We start from the raw sequence: 25,539 nt of genomic DNA, 5'->3' as shown, positions 1-25,539 counted from the left end.
TACCAGAGCCACAGAGTAATATGTATTTGAGACTCCAGTTTTGTGCTCGTATAGATCTCATGCTTGAATTGTTTTAATCCCTTTCCTGAATCCCTGCAGAGGCCCTAGCTAGTTATGAGGTCTGCTGGTCTAGTGAGACACCTTCCTCAAACAGATCAAGCAAATTAAAATACAAGGGTACTGGAAACAAGATACTCTAAAATCAAAACTTTTCTTCCTTGTCAATAGAATGCAAGAATAGATAGGTAGATATCATAATAAATGTTTTAAAATAATTGCACTTTATTTGGAGGAAATGTAGAACAACGTATTCCTATTTTAGAATTTTTTCTTTCTAACATTTCTTGAGCTGAAAGAAAAAAGTCCTGGCCTTTTTTGATCAGTTATGCTGTTGATTAAATATTCACTCTTACCTGCCTTTAGAATACAAAAATCAAGACCATGGAGTTGTCTTGTGATTATAACCTAATCTCATAAGGGTGCTGCCAAACAAAACTTCAGTTCTGAAACAAATAATGTAGTCAAATAAAATCCAAAAAGTGGATTTAAAAAGAACCAGTCCCACTCTGTGAATCAAAGGAGAGGATCAAACATACTTGTGACCCTACACATCTCTAAGGCCCAAACTTATTTTATACCACTAAATACATTTAAATTCTGAAAAATATTACTCAAAGTAGATTGCAAAAGACAAATTTACATCAAATTTTGCCCTAATAAAAACATTACAAAACTTAAATGTGCTATGATGTGCTGAAAAGGTACAATGAAGTTATAATATTCAAGAATTTATCTAAGGCAATGTCTGTCATAAGATTGTTGACATTATTGTCACCTGATCAGACTGAAATCAGTACACAGACAACCCTTCCAAGACAGTATGACTTCTGAACCTAGTCAGCAGGAAGTATCTGAAATGCACATTTGATAAAGACCAATGCAAGCATGAGTGGGGAGGGAGGAATATTTTTAATTATGTTTACTTTTTGAAATCCCAAGCAAACATATCGAATAGTCTGGGACCAAAAGATGCAAAAGTGGGGATGAACCAACTGTGGACTCAATACAATGGAAAAGATCAGAGTATTTTTTGTGAACAGTTTCTCTTCCTCAAAATACTTGGAATGTATATGAAAATGCTTCGCAGTTCCTGTTACATATTCACTATATCAACCATATGCTGATTGGGTTGAATTGTCTTCTGAAAGCCCTCCTGATCTCAATGCTATCTTTATTATTAATTTGATGATTTATATAGTGTTTATTGTTGTGGCAGCCAGTACCTTTAATTAAGAAAACTGAAATACAAAGGAAAGTAGGTGAGTATCCTTTCAGATGGTAATCTGTTTCCTGAAGCCCTGATTCAGTGGCAGTCTGCCCAGGATAGAACTGAATTACAACTCCCAGCACCCCTCTCGTTTCCAATGAGTTGTTTTAATTTTAAACCAAGGGTTTGATGGCAGAAATATATTTCAGATAACACACAATTCAAGGACTATCCCAAAGGGTATTTTTCGTATTCATTTCAGGAAGAAGCCTGTAGGGTTGTTCATGTAATTGATTCACACATAATTCAAGGAAAGTTGAACCATTCATTGTACTACTGGGTAAAATATCACATGCATCATAGCTGAAGCTGGCAGTGCTGCTCACAGTTAAGGCAGCCTGACACTTGCCCATTACTGGACAATTTTCATTACTTCCTATTTCCTGATTTACCAGTCACAATAATAGAAACATCCCAGGCCATATCCCCAAAACAAAGAGGCTCTAAACAATAGTGGATTAATGTCCTTTTGCTGCCCATTCCACAGTGTGTAAGAGGCATTAAGGCTCGTTATTCATTTGGATGTTTGTGGTGGTTTGCTAGAGTAGGAGGTATTTCTCTCTTCCTTGTTTTTCAATTCCACTTTTCCATCCTTCGCATCAGTCCTGCTCTGCAGTCTATACATGAGCATTGTTCATGCTCATGTTTAAGCTCATATACATGAGCTTAAAGCACATGGAAGGAAGGGTACAAAAGGAGTAGGGTTCATAACCCAACATTCACAGTACTGGAGCAAAGCTGACTTTATGATTTTTTTCTGTTTCTTACTTCCACTTGTACACACATTACTTGGAATGGTAGCAGCTGCTGAAGGATAGGAAAGGGAGTTATGTCTGTCTTTTGAAGCACATCAACATAGAAGAAGAAACCAGCTGGAAAAAGCCCTTTCCCCAGACCCCATCAAAAGAAGAAACTTGTATCAAGTATAGCATTTCTTTTTGCAGGATCATAACCATATTGTACATCAGCCTACCTTATTGTAGTCTTACAACACTCACAACAACCTTTGTGATCTTGGCAACACTCAAAATCCTGATTATAATTGCTTTCAAATTCCCTGTCTCTTTTTCCATGAACTCCTCTTGATGGTCAATGCTGAGCTCAGAAGCAAGTGCAAGGTAAATACCTTCACAGTGTTTGGAATAAGCTCCCAAACAGCAGAGAGGAGAAATATAAACAATCTCATTTGTGAAAGAAAAAGGATTCCACAGCACCTAAAGCTTGAAGAAAGGAGGCTAGAGTGAACATAAGCTAGGAAAGAAGAAATAGGAGAATGCAGAGGATTGAATTTTCAGACTGATGATCCAACAATAAGGGTCTAAAAATTTATCAGAAATTACAGCCACAGAAAAGGTCTTTGTGCAGGTAGCACTGTAAAAGTTAGATAGTGTGAATTACTTTAGCATGTATTTAGAGGTTTAACTAAACCATAATATTTTTGAGTTATCATTGGATAAACACTATTTAATATCTTCATCAATTATATAGATAGTGCGATCAAGCGCACGCTCAGCAAGTTTGCAGATGACACCAAGCTGACTGCTGCAGTTGACTCAACGGAGGAAAGGGGTACTATCCAGAGAGACTTTGAACACATGGTTGGATATAAGAAGATATTTATGCTTCACTATTAAGCATGTTCATAAAATACGTTCTTAGTATTTCATCTTTCTACAAATGTAGCGATTGAACAGGGACTTAGATAATAATTGAGTTGAAATAGGAGAGAATGATGCCCACAATTTATAGAGTAGCTTAATTTTGAACCTATATAAGTATATGAGCTACAACATTATATGTAAGTAGTCAAAAGTCTTAGAGAATGATGATGATGGATGATAGGAAGTTGCTTTGAATATATGTCTGTGTGCACATAATATAAAAACTATCTGTCAATCTAAATTTGATTCAAAATAATTTTCTTTTTGAGTAAAAAACACTAGTATATACATATCCATAAATATAATAATTTTAAATGTTTTGGGGTCAGTTTATGTTAGAAGGTTCCACATATAATTCTGAAAAGCATTAGAAGATAAGTTTTCAGGTAAAAGTGTCTCATGTTAAACAGTGAATGATTTAAGATAACAATATTTTTGAGAACTAGACTGAGCACCAAAGCCATTTGAGTTCATGTACTGCACACAGTATCAGTACTGCCCTGAAATCTTAGCAATCAATCTGTTATAATTAAGGCAATTATATGACAGTATTCATACTAACCTGCAATGAAAAGTTCTTCCAGGTCCATCAACACATACACCTCCATTGTAACACAGAACTGAGTTTAGTGTAGGCTCATTGCAAACATCAACATCGACTTCACAAAACCTGCCAGTGTACCCACTCAGGCAAGTACAAACAAAGGCATTGACTGCATCTTGACAAGAACCTCCGTTAATGCAGGGAGTAGATTCGCATTCCTGAGGAGAGAAGTAATAATACATTGACTATACAGCTTTAAAACACATTACTTACTCATCTCAATAGCAAGTGCAAGACTGAATCTGGAGATTAAAAAAGGTGTTGGACTTTTTTTATTGTCTGATGAACCGAAATCTCTAATTTGAGGCATTTTTTTTATAGAGAGATACTTCGATTACAACTCATACTCATTCTTGAAACTATACTTGTTCCTACTCATTAGTCTTGCAGAAATGCAAATATACTTTATATAAGGAGTCATTCAGCTGTAAGTATGTTATTCCTGTTTTAAAATTTTAAAGCGTGTTTTTGACACAAAATTGATACAATTATTCTGTTTAATTTTTTACAGTAGGGTCTATTGCAGTGAAAAAATCCCCACATTAGTTAGGTAATTTTAGACAGAATAAAGAATTACTCATATAAACCAATGCACACAATCCTTTTACCAGTATTTCCTGATAAATGCTTTCTCATTATCAAGTAATACATAATATTGCAAATAGAAACATTTAGAAATGTTTACCTGTTCACATAATAAAATTTTCCTCTGATAAAACTAGCGTAAAAATCATCACATTCAAACCATGCAAAGCAGCAGCAAGTTAATATTTTTCCAGAATTACAGGAGGGTTTAGTTAGTGCAATTGTCAGTGCAAAAAATGTGGGTTTGCCCTTGAGCACAGAAACCTAGTTTTTACCTCTTTCCCAAAGGAGTTGTATTTTGCAAATGCAACCCAAATAGTCTAGCTAAATCCAGTATTTTAAATTTATTCTCACACTACTGTAACTTTAGAAGGTTTAATTCTTTAAGGATATCCAAGGGCATTCAGATTTCCTGCAGGTACTACTGTTGCTTTTGACAGAATGTAAATTCAGATATCAATGGGGAATTGTGAGAAAACAACTTATTTTCCATAAGCTCTCCAGCTGGATGGATATAGGATGATTTATTAGTGAGCATTACATAAACTATTTGAATTATACATCCCACAGGAAGATAGAGATAGTCCTACAGACTGCCAAAAATCCTGTTATAGAAGTAGTCTTTTGCTATATTAATTACATTTGTTGTTGACAGGCATAAGTGGTTTTTTGCTTATAAAAAAATCTCAATTCGCAGTTCCAACTCTGACTTTTTTTCTATTTTGGTAACTTGTCTAGTCTTCTTAATTTGTATTCACTTGGATCCATGTCTATGACTTTTGTTTTACAGATCTGCTCATTAGCAGAATAAATTAAATATCTATCAACTAAGAGATCAAATTTTTATCTGATCATGATTCAAAAGTTAAAGTTCAAAAAATACCAAAATCATCAAAATAGCTAAGTCACAGTCATACCAAGTTGCAAACTTAATGCAAAACTTTTTTATTCTCTTCCATGAAATCTATTGTCCTTGTAAAATTTTACAAAACTACTTACTGTAATTATTTTTTTCAGTAACATAAACCCCAGACATTCTTTAGGAAAGAAAACACACCTATCACTTTCCAGTATATTTTGATGTGCTGCAGTTAAAAGTTAAACATTAGACTGACAAAAAACTAAAGTACACTGTTACCAGAGAAGTGCTGGTCTGCATTCCTCTTAATTCAAGAAAATTGTTTCAGTTCACAGAGACAACTATGTTAAAAATACCACAAATAAATTTATACCAAAGTTGATGAGCTACCATGCTGGCACCAAATGCTGTAGTTTGTAGTCTAAGGAACAAGAACATGAGACAACAAACTAAAGTTGCAACACAGTTGTTACTGTGTCCTGCCTCTCTTACATCCTGCCAGAGATTGATTTTACAGCTTAACAACTGGGAGTAGTTGGCTTTACAGAAAATTCCCAGCTACCCTGACTCTCTGAAGATAAGCTCACCTAAACACCAATGCTATTTCTATTTTGTCTTTCTTTATAAAATGGGAGATTGAATCTTAACTATGACCTCTAACCAGACAGTTGCCAAATAAGAACAACAATTGCAGGAACTCACAGTCCTAGAAATATTGTCTCTCTTCTCCAGTACAGTAGGAGCAAAATATTTTATTCGTTACCTCTGGTGCTCAGTTCCCAACCTAATGAGAAATCTTTTAATCTTTTCTCACCTAGAAATGATCTGATCAGTTATTCAAAGGAAAACTGCCTTCAAATAACTAAGGAAAATGAAAATTACAAAAATAGTACTCACAAAGATGGGTCATTTTAGTTCTTCCAAAATGCAAATTTGTTGATATATAGGAGTATCACAATTGCTGATTGGGTGGGCATCTGGCAGCTAAATAAAGTGAACTCACCACACCTGGGTATTCATAGGGTATAAAACTTTCTCTTCTGGCCTATCAGAGCAAGTAACCTGTTCAAACAGAGATGTATTTCCTAGGTTTTCCTGCAGCCATCATTGCCCTCCATCTTTTCCCTTCCTGTTTTCTAGTTTGTTCCATCCAAAAGCAGCTTCAGTCAAACCAAGGCTACCACCACCCATATACAAGGAAAGAGAAGGACAGAAGAACTGCTTCTAAGGCTTAATCTTGTCAGGTTCTTCCTCTTCTAGAGGGGTTTGCTTGTTCCACTGTCACAAAAAGAAAAAAAAAGGTGCCCCTTATTAAATTTAATTGGGGTTCTCTGCTTATTGCTTACCCATCATTACAACTGTAGATGGTGCCCAGTACACTATACAGCATACCAATGTTCCCCTTCACAGTTCATATTTTATAATGCAGACAGCTTCAATAATTTCCCTTGTAAAGAAATTAAATGATTTAACAAAATAGAAATGACACAATTGTAATCATTTGTATAGAGTTTTTATCAACTCTTCACCAGTCTGACATACTTTGTTCCCAGACAAATATCTTTTGAGTTTTCTCATATCTCATCTCCTAACAGTAAAGCAGCATGGGTCCCTTTCAGTAGGCATGTTTTATTCTGAGTTTGGTTTTCTTTCTGTGAAGCATACACTTTTCTTGATTTAAGCTAACAAGGAATCCTTTGAGTTTATGTATTGTTAACAGGCAATGACCTTGGAAAAGATTTAAAAATTATAATGGACAAGCTATCAACATGAACTCCCATTGCAATGCTATGGAAAAAATTGCTAATGCTACCCTTAAGTCTTCAGAGAGGCGAACTATGACTTACACTTAGACAGGTAATTATTTCTCTTTTTATGGTTAGGGGAAACTGAAACATTGTGCCAAGTTCTAGAATCTGTTTATTGCAAAGGATGTCAAAAAATGTAGCCTATAACATGATTTAGGTACTAGCTAGAATACTTTACAGCAAGTAAAATCTAAGAAAAATAACACTTAACAGAATTTTTGTGACAGAATTTTTTTTCAAAAGCATTACATCATGTATATAATTTTCACATGATACCACTGAAAACATAAATAACATATACAGGTTAAAATTATTAGACAAATTCATGGAGTACGGATCTGTTTCTAGCTATTAAAAGAAATAATCAGTGTGAGTTCTTTGCTATAAGAAGTTCCATAACTCTTGATGTCTCTATGAGTGTTCCTAGGTTTAGGTTATCACCAAAAAAAATTGAGAGAGAGGGAAAGATAATGGCAGTGCACAGATCTTTTCACAAGAATATTACGTATTGAGTATTTAACTCCCGGAGAAAGTCAGTACTTGATTCCCCAAATCCAGATATATCCAGTGAGAGATAAGTTCCAACTTTACTACAGAGAGTCAGTCACTGTAAAACTGTCAAAAGTTTTCCAACCCCTTATGTTTTAAAATAAAGACTTAATGCATCTCTAAAAGATATGCTATAGGCAAATAAATACAAGTATTAATTTCCATGGAGCTGTAAATGAATGGAATATATAGACTTCTGACAGGAGAACAGAATGGTGATTTTATGGCTTTATTTTTAGTAAATTATTTTTTACAGTACATATAAGCCCTTATTGATTTTCTTATCATAGCAAAGCATTTAAAAATTTCTTTGGTAAAGGTAAAAAAATGAAAGAATATTGAGATTTCTAGGTATGCAACTCTTTTGAGGGTAGATTTCCTTAAGAATTCTTAATTCAAACAATGCTATACAAGATCCACTACATTTATTAAAGCACAATAATTTATTATTTCTTCTCTGTATGTCCTGTTCTCTCAATGTCATCTTGAGTAAATCTTGTTAGTACTAGGAAGAAAATGACTGTCCATTGGAGTCCACCTGGCATGGCACAGTTCACTGGTTCTGCTAGCAGGGAATTGTTCTGAAATCTGGACTCTAGCAAGTGACCTAGAAAAGCATAGCACTTTGCTCAAGGCATACTGTTCCCTTCTCCAAATGTGTGGGTCCATACTGACATCTGTCTTTGGAAGTGAGGTTATTCTGCCTAAGAAAGCCCAACTTTCTACATGTCTCACTATATCATCTCCAAAGTCACAATCCATTGCTTGAAACAATTATAAGGGAACACATTTTAGCAAATTAATAACAAAAGTGAAAATCCATTATTTTTCCAAATAATATGTAAGTTCAACACTGTTTCTTAAAACAAAATCTAGAAGAGTAGTTTAGAAGTTAGTGGGTTTTTTTATCTTTTTCTACAGAAAAGACTATTTTTCATTAGTCCTTCTTGGACCTTGCTGATTAGAAATCGAAAATGATTTCTAACAATACTTTGAAATTTATTTCTATAGAAGAAATTTAAGGCAAAAAAATTGTAATGATAGAGATATTTTTATTTAAGTGAAGTTTTGTTTTGTGTCAAAAAGGTAATTATAAAGTGGACTAATTCTCAACATAAATAACTCGTGCAAATGCACTGTGAGGAAGTGGGGGGGGGGGCAAGGAATCTATCAGGAATACACTTAAGCTATATACACATTTATCTTTTAAAATATTTGTATGTGGTGCATTATACAGTCTAATTTCCTGTGAATACTGATTACATAAAGTCCAAAGTGCCATTTGCTGTTTGATTTCTTTGTACCAAACTATGAAGTGATTAACTGTAGGGGAAGACTTGAGGCAGAAAAAGGTAATGGCCTTAAACATCACTTAAGGAAGTGAAAGGGAGCATCCTGATATTTGTGAGAAAACTGGATCCTAGGGGAAAGTCACTGGCTTGTAGAAAGTAGAACCAAACAGAGATTTAAAACTTTGAATTTGATGGAGTTGAAAAGAAAGAGATAAGAAAAGAATTCAAATATATATATTGCAGCACAAAAGAAAGATGCCTTAAGGAGTCCTGTTTCCATTCATTTCCATTCATTTATCATGAGTGCAACCATCTGATATAATTACAACTGCTATTAAGACACCAAGTGGCCCAAGTTTCCCTTGCTAAGTTTACAGTAGCACTTTAAACTCTGTGATTTGCTAGCTTATGGACTTTTCCATTCACATTTGAAGTGCATTCTTACTTTGGGTTAAATCTCAATAGTATTGATGCCATATAAAAGTATGAGATTTACATTAAGAGCTTGAGATGAATGCTCCAGATTATTTCCATTTTATGTTTAACAAAACTATAAATAAATTGTATTTTTCTAATGAGTAAAATTATTAGACTATTTTTTCTATATTTTTTTTTGGTTAATATAACCATGTATCCACATTGTTTAATTTTTAACTTCCCAAAGCTTTTTGTTTTGGTAGATTAAATATATATACAACATCTTGAGCAATGAACTGGGAAAACTTGTGTCCATATTTCAGAATATTGGTTTTATCCAACGTATTTCAATTCAAAAGAAGTTCAAAATGATACAAATATTTTGCATTGAAATTTTATATTATTAACACAAGGACAGAAGAAAAATAATTAAAATAAACCTAATATTTAGACAATGATACAGAGCAGGAACATACTACATCAGACCAGTGTTCCATCTGGTCCAGTATTCTGCCTATAGTGGTAGTGGAGAGTAAGCCACTTAAACAAAATCATATGAACTTTGCCATTTTCTGCCATCTCTGTACCACACATCTTCCCAGCAAGCAGAACTGTCTAATCAGACATGATAAACTGTACTCCCCTGACAGGTTCATTTATCATTCATTTATGGACCTGTTGTCCGTGACTGGCCTAATTTTTCTGAACCTGCTTAGAGATCAGCTGCCTCCCCAGCCTTTTGGGACAGCAAGTTCTAGGGATTCTCTCCTTCCTGTGAAAGAAAATAGTTTGATTTCTTCCAAACGTTTCTCTGCTTATTTTTATCATGTCCCTCCAATTATTTTATTACAGAATTTGGGGAAGAAGTTTTCCACTTAAGTTTATCTACCACTGCAACAGTTTTCTAAACCTTAATTACACTCCCTTCAGTTTTCTCCTCTTCAGAGGGAATAGTTTCATCGATTTAAAATATCTCCTTACAAGGCTATTCAATTAATATAATATTCTTTACTCTCTGTAGCTTCTCTAACTCTACTACGTGCTCCCTGTGATGCAAGATCCAGAACTGTGCACAGTACCCAATATGCGAGCCCACCTGGGTTTTACATAGAAGAGAAATCATTCCCCCTGTCTTGTTCCCTGTACTCTTCATAATCATGCCTAGAGTTGTTTTTTTTTCCTATTCTGCACTGTGATGTTGAGACAACAACTTCAGAGAACTGTCAGTGGTTGTTCAAAGTGTTCTTTCCTGAGTTGCAATTGACAATTCAATTCAGCTATATGAGGCTTTTTCCTTCTAGAATATTTCTTTACACTGAAGCTTATCTGACACCTCTTCACTCTTCCCTTTTGTGAGGTCTTTCTGGCATTCCTTGAATGCAAAGGACTCACTGAGCATCTCTTGCTATGGCCTTACCCCATCTGAGTGCCCATTTTGCACTTTAACCATCAAGCAATGCCAGCAATTCCCTACCTGACTTCCGGGTTTTGATAGGTGTGAAGAGTTTTTTGCAAGTTAGAGTGGTCTTTACAAGGCATTTTCCAGTTTTTGTTTTAGCTTTTTGAATTTCCTGCTAACATTTGAATTAACATGTTTAAAGGACTTCTCTGTTATTTCCACATGGACAAGCTTTCCATTTGTTAAAATTACAGTTTTTCCTTGTGACATACTTAAGTTTCCTTCTTAATCCAATCAGGGGCTTTGGACCACTTTGTGTTCTTCAGTTGTAGCACATGTTTTACCTGGGCTTTTAACATTATTTAATAGCCTTTAATATGCTCGTTAGTTTCTTGTGGTCCTCGCTTTTACATAGTTCCTTTTCCTGAAATTGAATATAATAATTTAATTGTCCTAGTTTTAGGATAGTCTCTGTTGCTAGAACACCCTTGATGCAAAAGCATACTATGATATTGGTTGATAGGATTTTCTAACGTAAGGGATCAGAAATATGACTATCACTGGAATGTTCTCAGAGAGCTTAGCACTTTGGAAGTGAAATTCCTCTGTAACATTCTTGTAGGTCTTATTAATTTCTCTTCTTCTCTAATTTATCTTTTTAATTGCTTTCTATTTAAAAGTCTTCAATTCAGTCACTCTTCCTTAACATAAACTTGAATCTCAAGGCCTGGAGGTCCCTGAAGTGTTACAGACACTGAAATTTTCCCAAGGGTCTGTAATCACAGATGCTGTACTTTGCAGAATAAAGTGGGTATCTCCCTCTCCTCCTGCTGTTAGATTTACCTATCTGCATCTTGAGCATAAGCCACATTAATTTTTGGATGTTTATATTAGTTTGGCTTCTTTCAAGAAACTACTTACCTTGCTCAACACTCCTTGAACTAGTTAGCAACAGGTAAAAATACTCGAGTGTAGAGAAATCCCAGAGGCACAAACAAGCATCCAGCTCATCTGATGCTCTTAATACATACACAGAAGTTTGCTATGCAAATATATGCTACATCTATACAGAGAGAATTCTGGGGAGGGGATTCCACTTTCTGGCTTACTTAAAAATAGTCCATGAAGACCCAGTGAGTGAAGTTTAGACTCACTAAGGAAATGCAGATGTCCAATTCAAAATCAGCTGAACAGCTCTGCAGATTGCTCTGAATATTCACCACGTTTTCATTGACTATAATAAGTGCACAGGCAGCTAGCTTTCACAAAGACATCTCAAGTTAGGCAAGATGAATCTTACTGTTCTTCCGAATCAAATCACAGATAATTATATTGCTGTCACGTTTCATGTCTTCTGTGCAATTTGGCCAGTTCTGATGAATAATTGCTTATTTGCTTAGAGTAGCAGCATATTGTTCTCAGCCTTTGTATAAGCTGTGGTGCCTTTGTGTTGAAAATTGGTTGATTTTCCTGATTTTCCCCTTAATCCTATCTTTTATGAAAATAGAGAAAAAAGATCAGTAAAACCAGATAAAATAAAACAACTTTAGGATGGTCTGATTACAGCTTTCTATTAGATACAAGCAGAAGCACCAACAAGTTGAATATCTTCCTGTGTAAAGACTCAAAATGCTTTTTGCTCCCTTTTTGACAGGATGAGACGGCCTTAACTGAGCATGCAAGAAGAACAATTACCAATGATGCTTATCAGTCATAGCAAAGAAAAAAAAAACAAAAAAGTTTCTATTTCTAACCATAATTGCTATTACTGCACATATTGGCAATCTATCTGAGAGAAAAGATCAATTTTCAGTTATGTACATTCATTGTACTCTTTCAAAAATATGCTAATGTCAAAGGAAATCATGTGTATTGAAATTGATTCATATAGAGCATATATTTTTTCTGTTACTCTTTCTTGAGTGAATTCTATAAATGAAAAAGCAATGAAAAATGTAGAAGATAGGAAAGTTTCAATATCCATACTCCATATTAGATATGAAAAAGTTATAGGCTATAACTATAAAGTGCTTATTTTTTTCCTAAAAGTATTAGACAACCTGAGAAAGTTTTGAAGTGTATTTTCTTGCAAACTATATTGCAGCATAGATAAAGGCTGAAAAAATTCAGGAGAAAAAAGTAGAAAAAAATAAATCCAAGTATGTCTAGGGAAATACATATACACACACAAATATATATCATTTTAAATTGGTTCTTTGAATCACCTTAGTTGCTGACCTTGCCTGACTGCCATGACCACCCAGCCATTTTCTCCCTCCTCCTATGTGACAAGGAAAGAAAATAAGGTGTCAAAGCTCCTAGACTGATAAGGACAGAGAGATCACTTACCATTTACTGTCACAGGCAAAACAGACTTGACTTGGGTTAAATAATAATTTAAGTTGTTGTAACTAGAAATAGATTTTGAGACAGTGAGAAGCAGAAACAAAACCTAAAACTACACCTCACTTCTTCCCAGGCTCAACTTCACGTCTCTATCTCAAAGTTTTCTGCCTCCTCATTTTACCCTGAGAAGTGCAGACAGAGCGGGAAAAGGGGTTGTTGTTTGCACCGGCTCTTCTCAGCTGCTCCTTCCTTCTCATAGTATTCCCCTGCTTCAGTGTGGGTCCTCTTCCTGTGATGTACAGTAAGATTGCTCCTGCATAGGCTCCTCTCCGTGGGTCATGGTTTCTGCCTAGACCCTGCTGCTGTGCGGGCACTCAGTGGGCTGCAGTTCTTTCAGGGCATGTCCACATGTTGCAGCGTGGGGTCTCCCATGGGATTCAGTGCAGATGTCTGCTCTGGCATGGTCCTCTCCATGGACTACTGGCAAATACGTGCTCTACCATCATTCTCTCCAGGGGCTACAGCTCCTACAATCTCTGTTTCAGTGTCCAGAGCACCTCTTACCTCTCCTTCTTCAATGACCTTTGATACTGCTAAGGTCTCCTCTCTCTGCTGAGCAGTCTTCTACTCTTTCTTAAACATGTTTCTACAAATGTGTCACCATCTTGAGTGAGTGGCTCAGCTGTACCCTGCAGTAGGTTAGTTGGAGCTGACTCAGATGGGTTGTTTCTAGCACAGGGCCACCCCTGGATCATTATCACAGAGGCCACTCCTGCAGCACCCCTTCTAAACAAAACCTTGGCACCTACACACAATGAATTTGCATAGCCATTGTTACGAAGAAATGTACCTTCAAGTGAAGAATATATATATGTATTGATATGGATTAAGTTATGACTGTATTTCAAAATAAAGGAAGTGGCTGAATTTAATCTAGAATAAAACAATTACAGAGCATAAGCCTGCCATGATTTTCAAGATATGCACACCCTTGCATAGTCAGAAAGCCTAGCTGATCACTGTAAGAGTTGCATAGGTGTGATATATATCTGAGTAGGATGAATACAGTGTTAGAGTCTTTAAAATATGACATTTGCAGCATAGTCTAATCTGGAAATCACACTGCATGCAAATAGAATGACTATCAAAAGATGAAGCCATCACTCTGACAGACTTATCTGTCAAAGGTATATGTATATTGTTTCATAATTCCTATGAATTTCTAATCTATGCATTTTCAAACACCTAAGTTTGAAATATGGTTATTTTTTGAATATAATTTTATGAAGTTGTCTACAGGTCATTTAATCTCTCATTTTCTTAAAATGGAGAAAAGTGTAAATCATGGATGTTGCTAGAGAAAATATTACCCAAGAGTATTTTGTATTAGCATTGGCAACAGCTGATAATCATACAGATTTACAATATCATATCATGATGCACACTCTGTAGAGCTGAATTACTTATTTTCTGACTTTTTCTTTCTGTAAAGGGAGTTGGAAACTAATATTTCCGCTAGATTTATTCCCTGTGTGAGACTTTCATGCATTTTCAACGGAAGAATTATAGACCATACTTTCTTTACATAATATGAGATCTTTTTAGTTATCTAGTACTTTAAGCTGTAAATAAAAAATTATGAAAGGTACCTGCATTCATACACAAACTAAAAAGAAGTTTGCATAACATTTTGGAATGTTTTTTGACGATTCAGAAGCACAATATTAGAAGCCAGATAGCCCACATGGGAGGCAGATCTCATGCCAGACTTTCTCATGAGACCAAATACGTTTAAGAGGATCATATCCCAAGATTGATCAAACTCTGTCTGGCAAAAAATCTGAGAAAGTCTAAATCAGTTCAATACTTTCTGCAAAGTGTGGTCAATATTGTAAGGACTCTTCAGTTCTCTGCCAGATGTAATCACCTTCTACAAGTTTGCTGACCATGGGAATCTACGCAGCACTTGGATATATGGATGCCCTTTTGTCCACATGTTAACACAAAATTATTAATGAACTTCAGAGAAGAAAGTGGGCAATATATTTAGTACACCATGGTTTTGTATCATAGAATTCTATAATTGCCTGGATTTTGAAATTTTAAGGCAAGTCATGGCAACTTTCAATGTAGAACGTTGCACTTTGATGTTCATTATTCAAATATACACCTAAGCTACATCAAGTGGGACTCACAGTGCAAACTAGGTAATTACCCTATCTATCCCAAACTCATGGAAAAACGATTTTCAGGTAATGTTGGCTTAACTTGCTGTGGCCTTTCAGATTTATCATTCACACTGCACATTTAGACTTCTTTAGACATTTTATCAATGATCTTTTCTAATGCAGTGTCATATAAACAACAAATAATGAGCTTTTCAGAATGGATTTTAAAAAACTGAATTTCTGTCATGCATTTTCAATAAACTGACTTCAGAGGTCAACTAAATAAAAATGAGTTTCAGGTGACATATTACCCTTTCTCCTATAATTTAAAAAAAAAATTAAGACATACATTAATATTTATCTCACATCTTGAGCTGGTCCATCCTGCTTCGCAAGAGCATTGATACCCATCAATGAGATCTATACATCTGAAATACAAAACAGAGTTATTCAGATGAAGCTACGTAATTCCATATTCAACACTAGTAGTAACATTTCATAAATTTCAAAATAGTGGTCTGACATAACTCACTGAAATCCATGGTAATTTAATTAGTTTTAGTAATGGATTTAAAATGTCCGTATTATGGATGCTGAGGCATTTTGTAAGGATACTGATTGTTATATTAAAAGACATCTTCCCATTTCAACCTGTTGGCTTGTAACAGCTAAAGATTCACTTTTAAGTATATTAAACTAATTAATCCACATATACTGAATACTGGTTTATGCTAATGAACAAAAATGAAAGAGAAACCGAGATAATGTAACAGTATATTACACTAGCTTAAGCAGGCAACATCTGTCATCTTTAAGTGTGCTTGTACTCTTACTTTATGAAAGAACATAATTAAAAGTATATTTATCAACCTTCCCATATCATTAAATCTTAAATATTGCTAGTTAGGTGCATTACTTGGAGATAATAATAGTTAAATAAAAATAGGCACCTTCCATGAAGACAAGGATCTGGCAAGCATTCATTAACATTTATCTCACAGTTTTGTCCAGTGAAACCTCTCTTACAGTGACACCTATAGGAACTGATGCCATCAATGCAACTTCCATTGTTGAGGCAAGGAGAAGACATACATTCATCTATATTTACTTCACATCTATCACCTGTTTAAAAAAAACCAGAAAATGCAACTAAGCTTTAAATTCTAAACTCAAACTAACCAAGTTTATTTATTAATAATTCCAGAAAAATTGCTTTTATTTACATAGATTGTTCATATAGTTCAATATATTTACCAGTAAAGACTATCCAATTGTAATTACCTATAGGTTTAAATACCAAAAATTAGGGTTATATTGAAATATATAATGATAAATTATAAATATAAAATAATGACATCTGTAATTATGGTAGGGTGAGAAGGTTTTTAGGACCAGCTGGCAAGAAATGCAGAAACTGAAATTTCAAGATTAACTTTATTACATTGTGATTATAAAGTTGAATAACACAGATTTCCTCCAAAAGGAATATAGAACTAAAATGAGATGCGTCTTGGTTGTGATCTAACTGTAATATTTATTTTCTCAAAATGAAATTGAAATGCAGGGGCTTTTGATAAATGGTGAAAGACATAAAATTCTTTGAAATATTTTTGAAGACATTCACTGTGAGAGATATGATGGTGCACTTTTATGCTTATAAGTAAGTGCCACAATTTCCATCGAAACTTCTCAAAATACTAATTGGCAAACAATGTGCATAGGTCTCTCTGTAAGCAGTTACAGCCCACTGCTTGGTACACAGCTAAGCACCACACAGCCAGTTATGCACCCCCATGGCAGGATGGAGAAGAGAAACAAAAGGGAAAAGTAAGAAAATTCATGGGCTGAGATGACAGTTTAATATGCAAAGCAAAAGCCATGCATATAAGCAAAGCAAAACAAGGAATTTATTGACTGCTTCCTATGGGCAGGTGGGTGTTCAGCCATCTCCAGGAAAGCAGGGCTTTCCTGTTTGGTAGTTACCTGGAAAATGAATGGTATCGGTGTGAACGTACCCCCATTTCCTCCTTCTTCCCCAGCTTTACATCCTGAGCATGAAGCCATATGGTGTGGGCAGATCCAGTCTCTCTACTCAGCCCTAGTAAAGCCATATGGAGTACTGTATTCAGCTCTGGGCTTCTCAGTACAAGAGAGACATGGAGCTTCTGGAGCGGGTCCAGGAGAGGGCTATGAAGATGAATAAGGGGCTGGAACATTTCTCTTATGAGGACAGGCTGAGGCAGCTGGACATTTTCAGCCTTGAAAAGAGATGGTTGAGAGGGGACCTCATTAGCGTATGTAAGTATCTGAAGGGAGGGTGTCAAGAGGGTGGATCCAGGCTCTTCTCAGTGCCAAGCAATAGGACAAGAGGCAATGGGCAGAAACTGATGCACAGGAAGCTCCACCTGAATATGAGGAAGAACTTCTTTTCTGTGAGAGTGAGTGTGCACTGGGACAGATTGCCCAGAGAGGTTGTGGAGTCTCCCTCACTGGAGATATTCGAGAACCACCTGGGCACAGTCCTATGCAACGTGCTCTAGGATAACCCTGCTTGAGCAGGGAGGTTGGACCAGATGACCCACTGTGGTCCCTTCCAACTTCACCCATTCTGTGATTCTCTGTTTCCTCTTATATCAGTTTGGATCAGCTGTCCTAGCTATGTCTCATCCCAACTTCTTGTGCATCCCCAGCCGCCTCGCTGGTGGGGTGGAGTGAGGAGCAGTAAAGCTCTTGACTCTGTGTAAGCGCTCTTCAGCAATAACTAAAACACTTATGTTTTATCAGCACTGTTTTCAGCACAAATCCAAGACACAGCTCCTTACTAGATATCATGGAGAAATTTAGTTCTAGCCAGGTCAAATCAGTATACTAATGATAATGCAAGAAACTTCTACTGATTTTTCAGGTGTGTGGGCCAGCGGAGGTGTGGATGAGAAAAAAAAGGAATGCTTAAGGCAAAATCAGCTTTTTACAGGAAGGAGTGAACACCATTCCAGAGAAATACTGGAACCTTTGTCTAGTCCATGTATAATTATACAACCAAATATCAAATTCTGGCATTTGCAATAAGTCTATTAACGTGCTACAAAAAGAGGTACTTTAAGATAATGGGAAATATTTTTATTTAGTGGAGATCAGTAGTGTAATATTCACGTTAATATGAATGTTAGGAATATAAAAATACTTTGTACACTTAAGGAAATTGCTTTTTTCACAATATACTTTCAGCTTCCTAACTGAGCCAGAGAAAATAAAACATCCCAATTCCTGTTTGAAGTCTGTGGTGTCAGTCTCAGCAGCCCTAGAGCACTGTTGTCATGCTCTAGCAGAAAGTGTACACAGGAGATTGGACTTGGCGGGTACTCTAGAAAAATGAACTTAGAGGGGCTGCTGTGCAATTCTGTGTTTGACCAAATCTTGGTGCAGTGGCACGTGCACCATGCTAAGCTCTGTATTGGTACAAATTAGAAGGCAGTTCTGAAACCTGTTTATGCCCTGTGGCATGCAAGGATTCAGTAAAGAGTTCTGCTCTTTCGTGCTCCTTGGATCCTCTTTCTTGTTTAGTATCACACTCTCAGGATCACTGATGTCTTATTTGATATCACTAAAAACAAGAACTTAAAAATTTCAGAAAAAGATATTTTGTGAACATATTTTTTGTGAACAATATCTAAATTCAAGAAGAGAGAAGCCAAGTTCATCTGTTGTGCCATAGCAGATCTAACTATCAAAGAGGCAATTCTCCTTGTAAGTCAGCATTAAGGCAAAAAGTTCTCAATCTTCTCTTATCAAGAAGCGCTTCGAAAACATTGCCAGGATGGTAATACTACAGAATAATACACTTCAAATTCACTTTACTTTCAACTATGAAAATGATTACTTTTCTTGTATCTGAATGTTGAGGGCAGTTCTATATCATTGTATTCTACAGCATTATAAAAAAGCAAGGACGTGTAATTAGATTCTCTGAAGTAAGACTGAATCTGTTGGAAAGAACTGGAATGCCTTTTAATGATATCTCCATATTCTACCTTTCCTATGAAGGTAATATTAAGAGGAAAAATGGACCTTTAGTAAAAGTTTCAGGCATGTAGAGAGTAAAAGTCCATTTTGTCATTCCTACCCTAAAAATAATTTGTGAGATTTGTGGTGAATACAGACTATAATTATTGCAGTAATGATGGTACAATAGGTTTAAAGATGAAAATGAATACATATAACACAGAAAAATAATTAAATTAAAAAAGAAAAGATTTTAAAAAGTAATTTTTAAGTATCAGTTCTAACAAATAAAATAACTTCCTCAATATTAGGGTTTCAAATGTTCCTGCCAAAATGCACAAACTCAAAATATTTTTGATAATTTTTATAGAAAATAATCTACATTAGAATGCTAAAATTTCTTCTTTAAATTCAACACCCATATTCTAATATCCACTGAAAAAATCAGGCCAAATACATCCCTAACACTAATGCCTAAGGATCACTAGATTAATCCATTCTGATATGAATAAACATTTTCATTTAAATTACTTCCAAGAGCAAAATGTACTAAATTTGTAATATGATGTATTGTAGACACAAAAAGGCTGGCAACTGGTTGTGACTGTAAACTAGGCAGTCTGTCATTCTCTTCCAATATAACTGTCATTTAATTTGAAAACTGTCTTTTTTAATCCTTTTCCAAAGTATGAAAACTTTTAATTAAAATTATCTTGCTAAATAAAACTAAACATTTTGTAAAGCAGACTATAATACCACAGAACTTGCACTTTGCTTAAAATGTCACCTGTAAAGTGTGAGATGTGTTACTGGGCTGAAGACACCTCTTGGAGTTTTGCTTTACAGACTGTACTTACCTTGCTAGAAATAATGCCTCAACGCATCAAAGAAAAGGGAAAAGTATCTCACACATACCACATTTGGGGGGTTAATGTGTTAATGGAAACCTGGGGGCTCCCCTATGTGTCGGAGTGTTGTAGGAGGCAAGGAAATGTCATAAATGTAAGAAGAACTAGTATGGAGTAATAACAGTAACACTAAGATGAAAAGAAGACAGCTATTCTCCTGCTTCTTCAGATCATCCATTCATGAGAAGGATCAGTCTGTCTCATATCTTAATAAAGAAAACTCAACAGCCTTTTCCAATTCCCATTTTATGTCCAACCCACTTCGCATCCTAATGTAGAGATTTTCACATTTTCCATCAAGACTTTTAACCACACTTTCAATCAGTGTTCAGTTTTGGGCCCTTCACTCCAGAGAAGAGAAAGGAAGCTGGTGAAGGGTCTGGAGCACAGATCTGATGAGGAGGGGTTGAGGGAGCTGGGCTGTTTAGCTTGGGGAAAAGGAGGCTCAGGTGGGACTTTATTGCTCTCTACAGCTACCTGGAAGAAGGTCATAGTAAGGTGGGGATTGGCCTCTTTTCCCAGACAACAAGTGACAGGATGAGAGGAGATAGCCTCAAGTTGTAGCAGAAGAGGTTTAGATTAGATATTAGAAAAAAATTTCTTCACTGAAAGGATGGTCAGTCATTGGAACAGGCTACCCGGGCAAGTTATGAAATCTCCATCCCTGAATTTGATTTTTGAAAATATAGTGCTTATTCTGATTTGTTTACTTCCTATTAGACTCATAGGAAGATATAATAGAACTTATAAATATATGTTATGAAATATATAAAAACTCTATATACCAAATATAAAATTATTTCATCATGAGGGCTAAAGACTGAGGAATATGATAATTTATAGACCAATTTTTTTTCTCTTTATTTTTTCCTCTTTTTTTTTTTTTTTTGTTTGTAGGAGACAATAAAGAGATTTGAGGAGATTAAAAATTCAAGACATCAATTTATAAGAAGTGACTAGTATGAAAAGAGATGAAAAGGAAGAAACACAGAATTTTGTACTACAATGAAGTCAAATATGTACTACCTGGAAAAGAAAAACAAATGTGTGATAAAAAAATGGTTGATTGCTGAGAGCATACCCAAAAATGAAAAAGTAAATTATCATAGTGTACTGAGTCTAGCTGAGCTCATTTCTCCATAGTAGCTCTCACAGTGCTGTGCTTTGCATTGGCAGCTAGAAATGTGTTGATAACACACCGGTGTTTTGGCTACTGCTGAGCACAGCATCTGCACTGTAACATTCCTTCCTCAGTCGAGGGCAAGATCCTGGGAGGGGACCCAAGCAGGCCTGCTGACCCAAACTGCCCGAAGCTCAGATATAAAAGCTGAGGCAAGGAGCAGGAAGGCAGACATTCATTATCTCCAGCGGCTGCCTGCTAAGGAACCATTATGTGTGCTGAAGCCTTGCTTCTTGGAAGTGGCCGACCACCACTGCTGATGGGAAGTAGAGAATAAACCCTGTTATCTTCTGCTTCGCTTTGCTTTTGGCACACACAATCTTCTGTCTTGCTTTTAATAAACTGCTTTATCCCAACCCACGAGTTGTTTTCCACCCTACTCTCTCCCCTGTCTGACTGGGAAGGGGAGTGATAGAGCAGCTGGGTGGGCACCTGGCATCCAGCCAAGATCAACCCACCACACATAGTATACTAATTTATACATTATATAGAAACACAAAAAAACAGGTCCTTCTATGATAACTGAAAATTTCATATCCTATTGAAAAAAGACAGAACTGAGAGAGAAGGAGAGATGCCCTTTCAGAATTGCTCAGCAGCACCTAGTTTTCTTGCTGAAGTAAATTTTAGTATCAAATATTAGAAGACTATTGAAAACTACTTGTGACCATTCTATGAGATTTCATAATATATATATTATAATCAAAAGATCAATTAAAAGATTTATCATATGTATATAATATATATGTATATATATCATGTGTATATGTATAATCAATAATGAAGCCAATTACAAATGTAAAAAAATTTATATAGCATAAATATTAGGAATAAAAATATTTCACAAATTAAACATGAGCAGAAATACTACAGACCAGTTACAGTTACAGACACAAAATTAATTATTTGTTAAATAATTTCAGTGTAAGACTGTTAAATCCTAAAATAAGTAGAAAATGAGGAGCAAGAATACTTTCTTACATCCTTATGTATCATAGAAGTTGATAATTAAAATGTTAATGCTTGTGAAATGTCTCTCAATTTGTAGATTAATTTCAGGTCCTAATACCATATTTATATGAATTTATAGGGGTTTGATTAGTGGGGGGTTTTAAACTCATTTGCTTTTTTTAAAAATTACCTTTCATCTAAGAGTGGTCTTCACTGTTATAACTTCAAGAAACATCAAACTGTAAGCAATTATAAATCATAAACAGAATTTATGGAAAGACACTAGAATGATACTTAACAGTTATTTACAGCTTCAAAATCTAAATTTGGACAGATATATGTATTTAAGCATGCCCCATCTTGACTATGATTGAGCATGGTAAAAGATCACTCTTGGCTGACTTTTTGTACAAGAAAAAAACCAAGAAAATAATACAGAGCAAAAAACATCAGCTGAGCTATATGGGATCAAAAGTAATGTAAAGAAAAACTGGTGTATGGGAAAATAATGTGATAGCATCTCATAATTAAAGGAAAACCAAGCTGGGATGACTATTAAGTGAAAAATTCAGCTATTTAACCTCTTAAAGGCAGATGCAGAATATACATCTTGAAAAAATATGATATGTAATAATTTCTACCAGCTATCATGTTTTGAAATACTTTGGTATACATACAAATAAATAAATAAATGAGTAATACAAATAGAAATACAAATAAATAAATAAATTATAAATAAATGCTTTAGTATCCTTAGAAGACATTTTTGAGAAGAATTTGTCTTTCATCTCCAATAAATTAGGTTTTATAAAATATAATTCAATTATCATATTCTAAAACAACCCTCTTACAATTCTAAAAACATGTTGCCTCAAAATTAGCAACTGACTGCAAAGAACAAGTTCTTGTTTTGTCACGTTGACATTAATCTTTTGAATAGCATAAGGTCATTTTAACATCATTTAAGTGTTGTCTCATTCAGCCTGTTATGAGTAAATAAGCTGTTAACAAAAGCTTTGTAAGTATGCTGCATAGAAAACTAGGGCTGATAAGGTCACTGAGCTTGTTTTTTTGATTTCATGTTAGAAAGATTTATTATAGCATAGTGACTAATTCCAGAGACCTAGATTTCCCATTTCTATTGTACTTTGTGTCAGTAATAGACTTATTTCAGGCAATTATTTCAATTTTCTTATATTAAGTCAAGTTAGATTGGTGCTAATTGGACTGCAGAAAATTTGAAAGGTTGCCACCTATTTTGAAGTATTTTTTTCTGTCTTTAGACAAGGTTTGATTTCCACTCTGATTGGGAAAGCAAATAGAACTTAACAAGATAAGATTAGACCACAAGAAACAAAGTAATTAAAACAATTACAGATTAATTTGCTTTGCCTAAAACTTTGACAACATTTGTTTTCATTAAATATCAATTTGGGATCTAAGATATGCATGCATGACTTTTAAGAACTATATCTGCCCATTTAAAGTGAACATGAGAACCAGAGGGATAAAATACAGAAACATCACCTGTAGCTTGTGGTGTCTGTTATTTAGATGTTGGCACTTTAGAGAGGAGCAACAGAGACCATCACAAGCAGAAATCTACCTAAGTAAATTAATTCTTGGTTTATTGCTGAGCTAAGTTATGAGAGCCTCAGATCAAGCATCAGATCTTACTGTATTTAACACTTTCTACTAAAAAGAATAGAATTTCAAAAATTCATAATCTTGTGACAGGCCAAAGGAAACATACCATACAAAAAGTCTAGAATTTAATGGCACTCCTGTTAAAACAGTCTGATAGTCCCAATTATTGGTACTGAAAAGCATAGATATTAAAATGTTTAAATTGGTTTACCAAAATTCCCTCCAGTTCTTGCCAGTATCTAACCCTTTTCACTGGTGGTGTGCTCATACTTCAAATGTGCTTGTGGGCCTAAAGTGTGACACTACAATTTACTCTCAGAAATTGTAAATGGGAGGTGGAGGGAGGGAAATTCCAAAGGCTTGCCAGCATCATGACATCTTTGATAGAAGGACTGTGATGTGCCTGGTGGAGGATTTCTTTCTTCTCTTTCTTTGAAGCAATATGATACTGATATCACCTTGTCTTAGGTTCTGCTTGGGTGTTCCCTTTACACCTTTCCCTGTCACAGCCCCTTTTTTTCTCCCAGGCTGCCTGCCTGGCACTGCTTCCCTGACACCCCACTCCCAGCCCCCCATGCACACAAATGGCTGTGGTTTGTCAGGCAGTGACAGGGAGAAGGTTTCACCCCCTCCCCAGCGGGGTCACCCCCAGACCTGAAGTTTGAGCAGGGGAGGCAGCAGTCACTGACCCATGCGCAGGGATTTAACCAGCAACACACTGATCAGGCCATGGCAAAGGTTGAGCCCCTGCACTGCTGGGTCAGCACACAGCCGGGGCATAAGCCTGATGAAGGCAGAAATCATATGTACTGAATTACAAAATGAAAAAATCAAGCTATACCTAAAGATATAACACTTAAGAATTACAATTTATTTCACAGTTGAATAAACTTACAAAAAAGGATGCAAAACGAGATAAATGTGAAGACAGTGTAAGTAAAATCTATCAATTCTTGTCTGAATGTTGGAAACATCATGAAAAAAATATCATAGTTGTCAATATTGTCAGAAAAGGTGGCAATGGGATATTGTCACATTGTAGCTGGGCAAGTTGCAAATACCTATCAAACACTCTAAAATAATATAAGTATAGCTTTGTGTAAAAAAACTATGTTCATATTTAATTCCTCATCCATCTATAACATGAATGCTTTCAGAATATTAAGATTATTATTATCATGGGTTTTAATTTTCTCCTCTATTAGGCATGTTTTAGGTTGTCTGTAATAGCCTTATTTAAAACTGAAGCACTTATGCATTTTTACAGTCAAATGGCAATAAAAGACAAAGTTTGCTCTATAGCTAAACACTCAACTTGTCTTTCTTTTCTTGGGGTACAAAGAATCCCACTATTAATAAAGCAATGTATTATTCATACTACAGTTTAAATGTCGCAGAAAAAATGAGAACAATACTGTGCCTGGAGGATTTTCAGACTCAACTGAACAAAGACCTGAGCAGCCTGGTTTGACCCCATAGCTAACACTAATTTCAGCAAAAGATAAAAAATAAACCTGATTTATTTTAATTCAAGAATGAAATTTCCCCTGGATAGCTTGACCTGGTAGCCTGGTTAATGACAAAATGCATGGGATCAGAAGTATGCATTCAAAAGCAGACAAAAATACAGCAGGCTCTGTCAACAAACCCCACTAGTTCCTGTGCTAATATTCTTTTTCCCTTACAAGATAGGTGCATCCTATCTCAGATGCAGGTGATGCAGATCCTAACTCAGATGCAGATGTCACCTGTTAGTAGGCCAGATGTTGAGTAGATCATCCCATGGTCAAAAAATCAGACTTTTCCAATTACATCAACCTTGGAGTCCCTCATTAA

General features: G+C 35.4%; 1 protein-coding gene across 1 annotated transcript in view; it reads right to left on the bottom strand.

Annotated features, from left to right (window-relative positions):
* EYS (eyes shut homolog) overlaps positions 1-25,539 on the bottom strand; it is an 863,631-nt gene that overhangs the window by 417,521 nt on the left and 420,571 nt on the right. The window contains exons 27-29 of the mRNA XM_064650232.1: positions 15,966-16,137; positions 15,365-15,443; positions 3,551-3,750 (exon numbers count right to left, since the gene is read on the bottom strand). Of these exons, the coding sequence (XP_064506302.1) occupies positions 3,551-3,750; positions 15,365-15,443; positions 15,966-16,137 (451 nt within the window). The remainder of the gene's footprint in view (positions 1-3,550; positions 3,751-15,364; positions 15,444-15,965; positions 16,138-25,539) is intronic.

This window comes from Pseudopipra pipra, chromosome 3 (assembly GCF_036250125.1).
Source record: "Pseudopipra pipra isolate bDixPip1 chromosome 3, bDixPip1.hap1, whole genome shotgun sequence".
Taxonomy (NCBI): Eukaryota; Metazoa; Chordata; class Aves; order Passeriformes; family Pipridae; genus Pseudopipra; species Pseudopipra pipra.
This window is presented reverse-complemented; position numbering and strand designations above follow the sequence as displayed.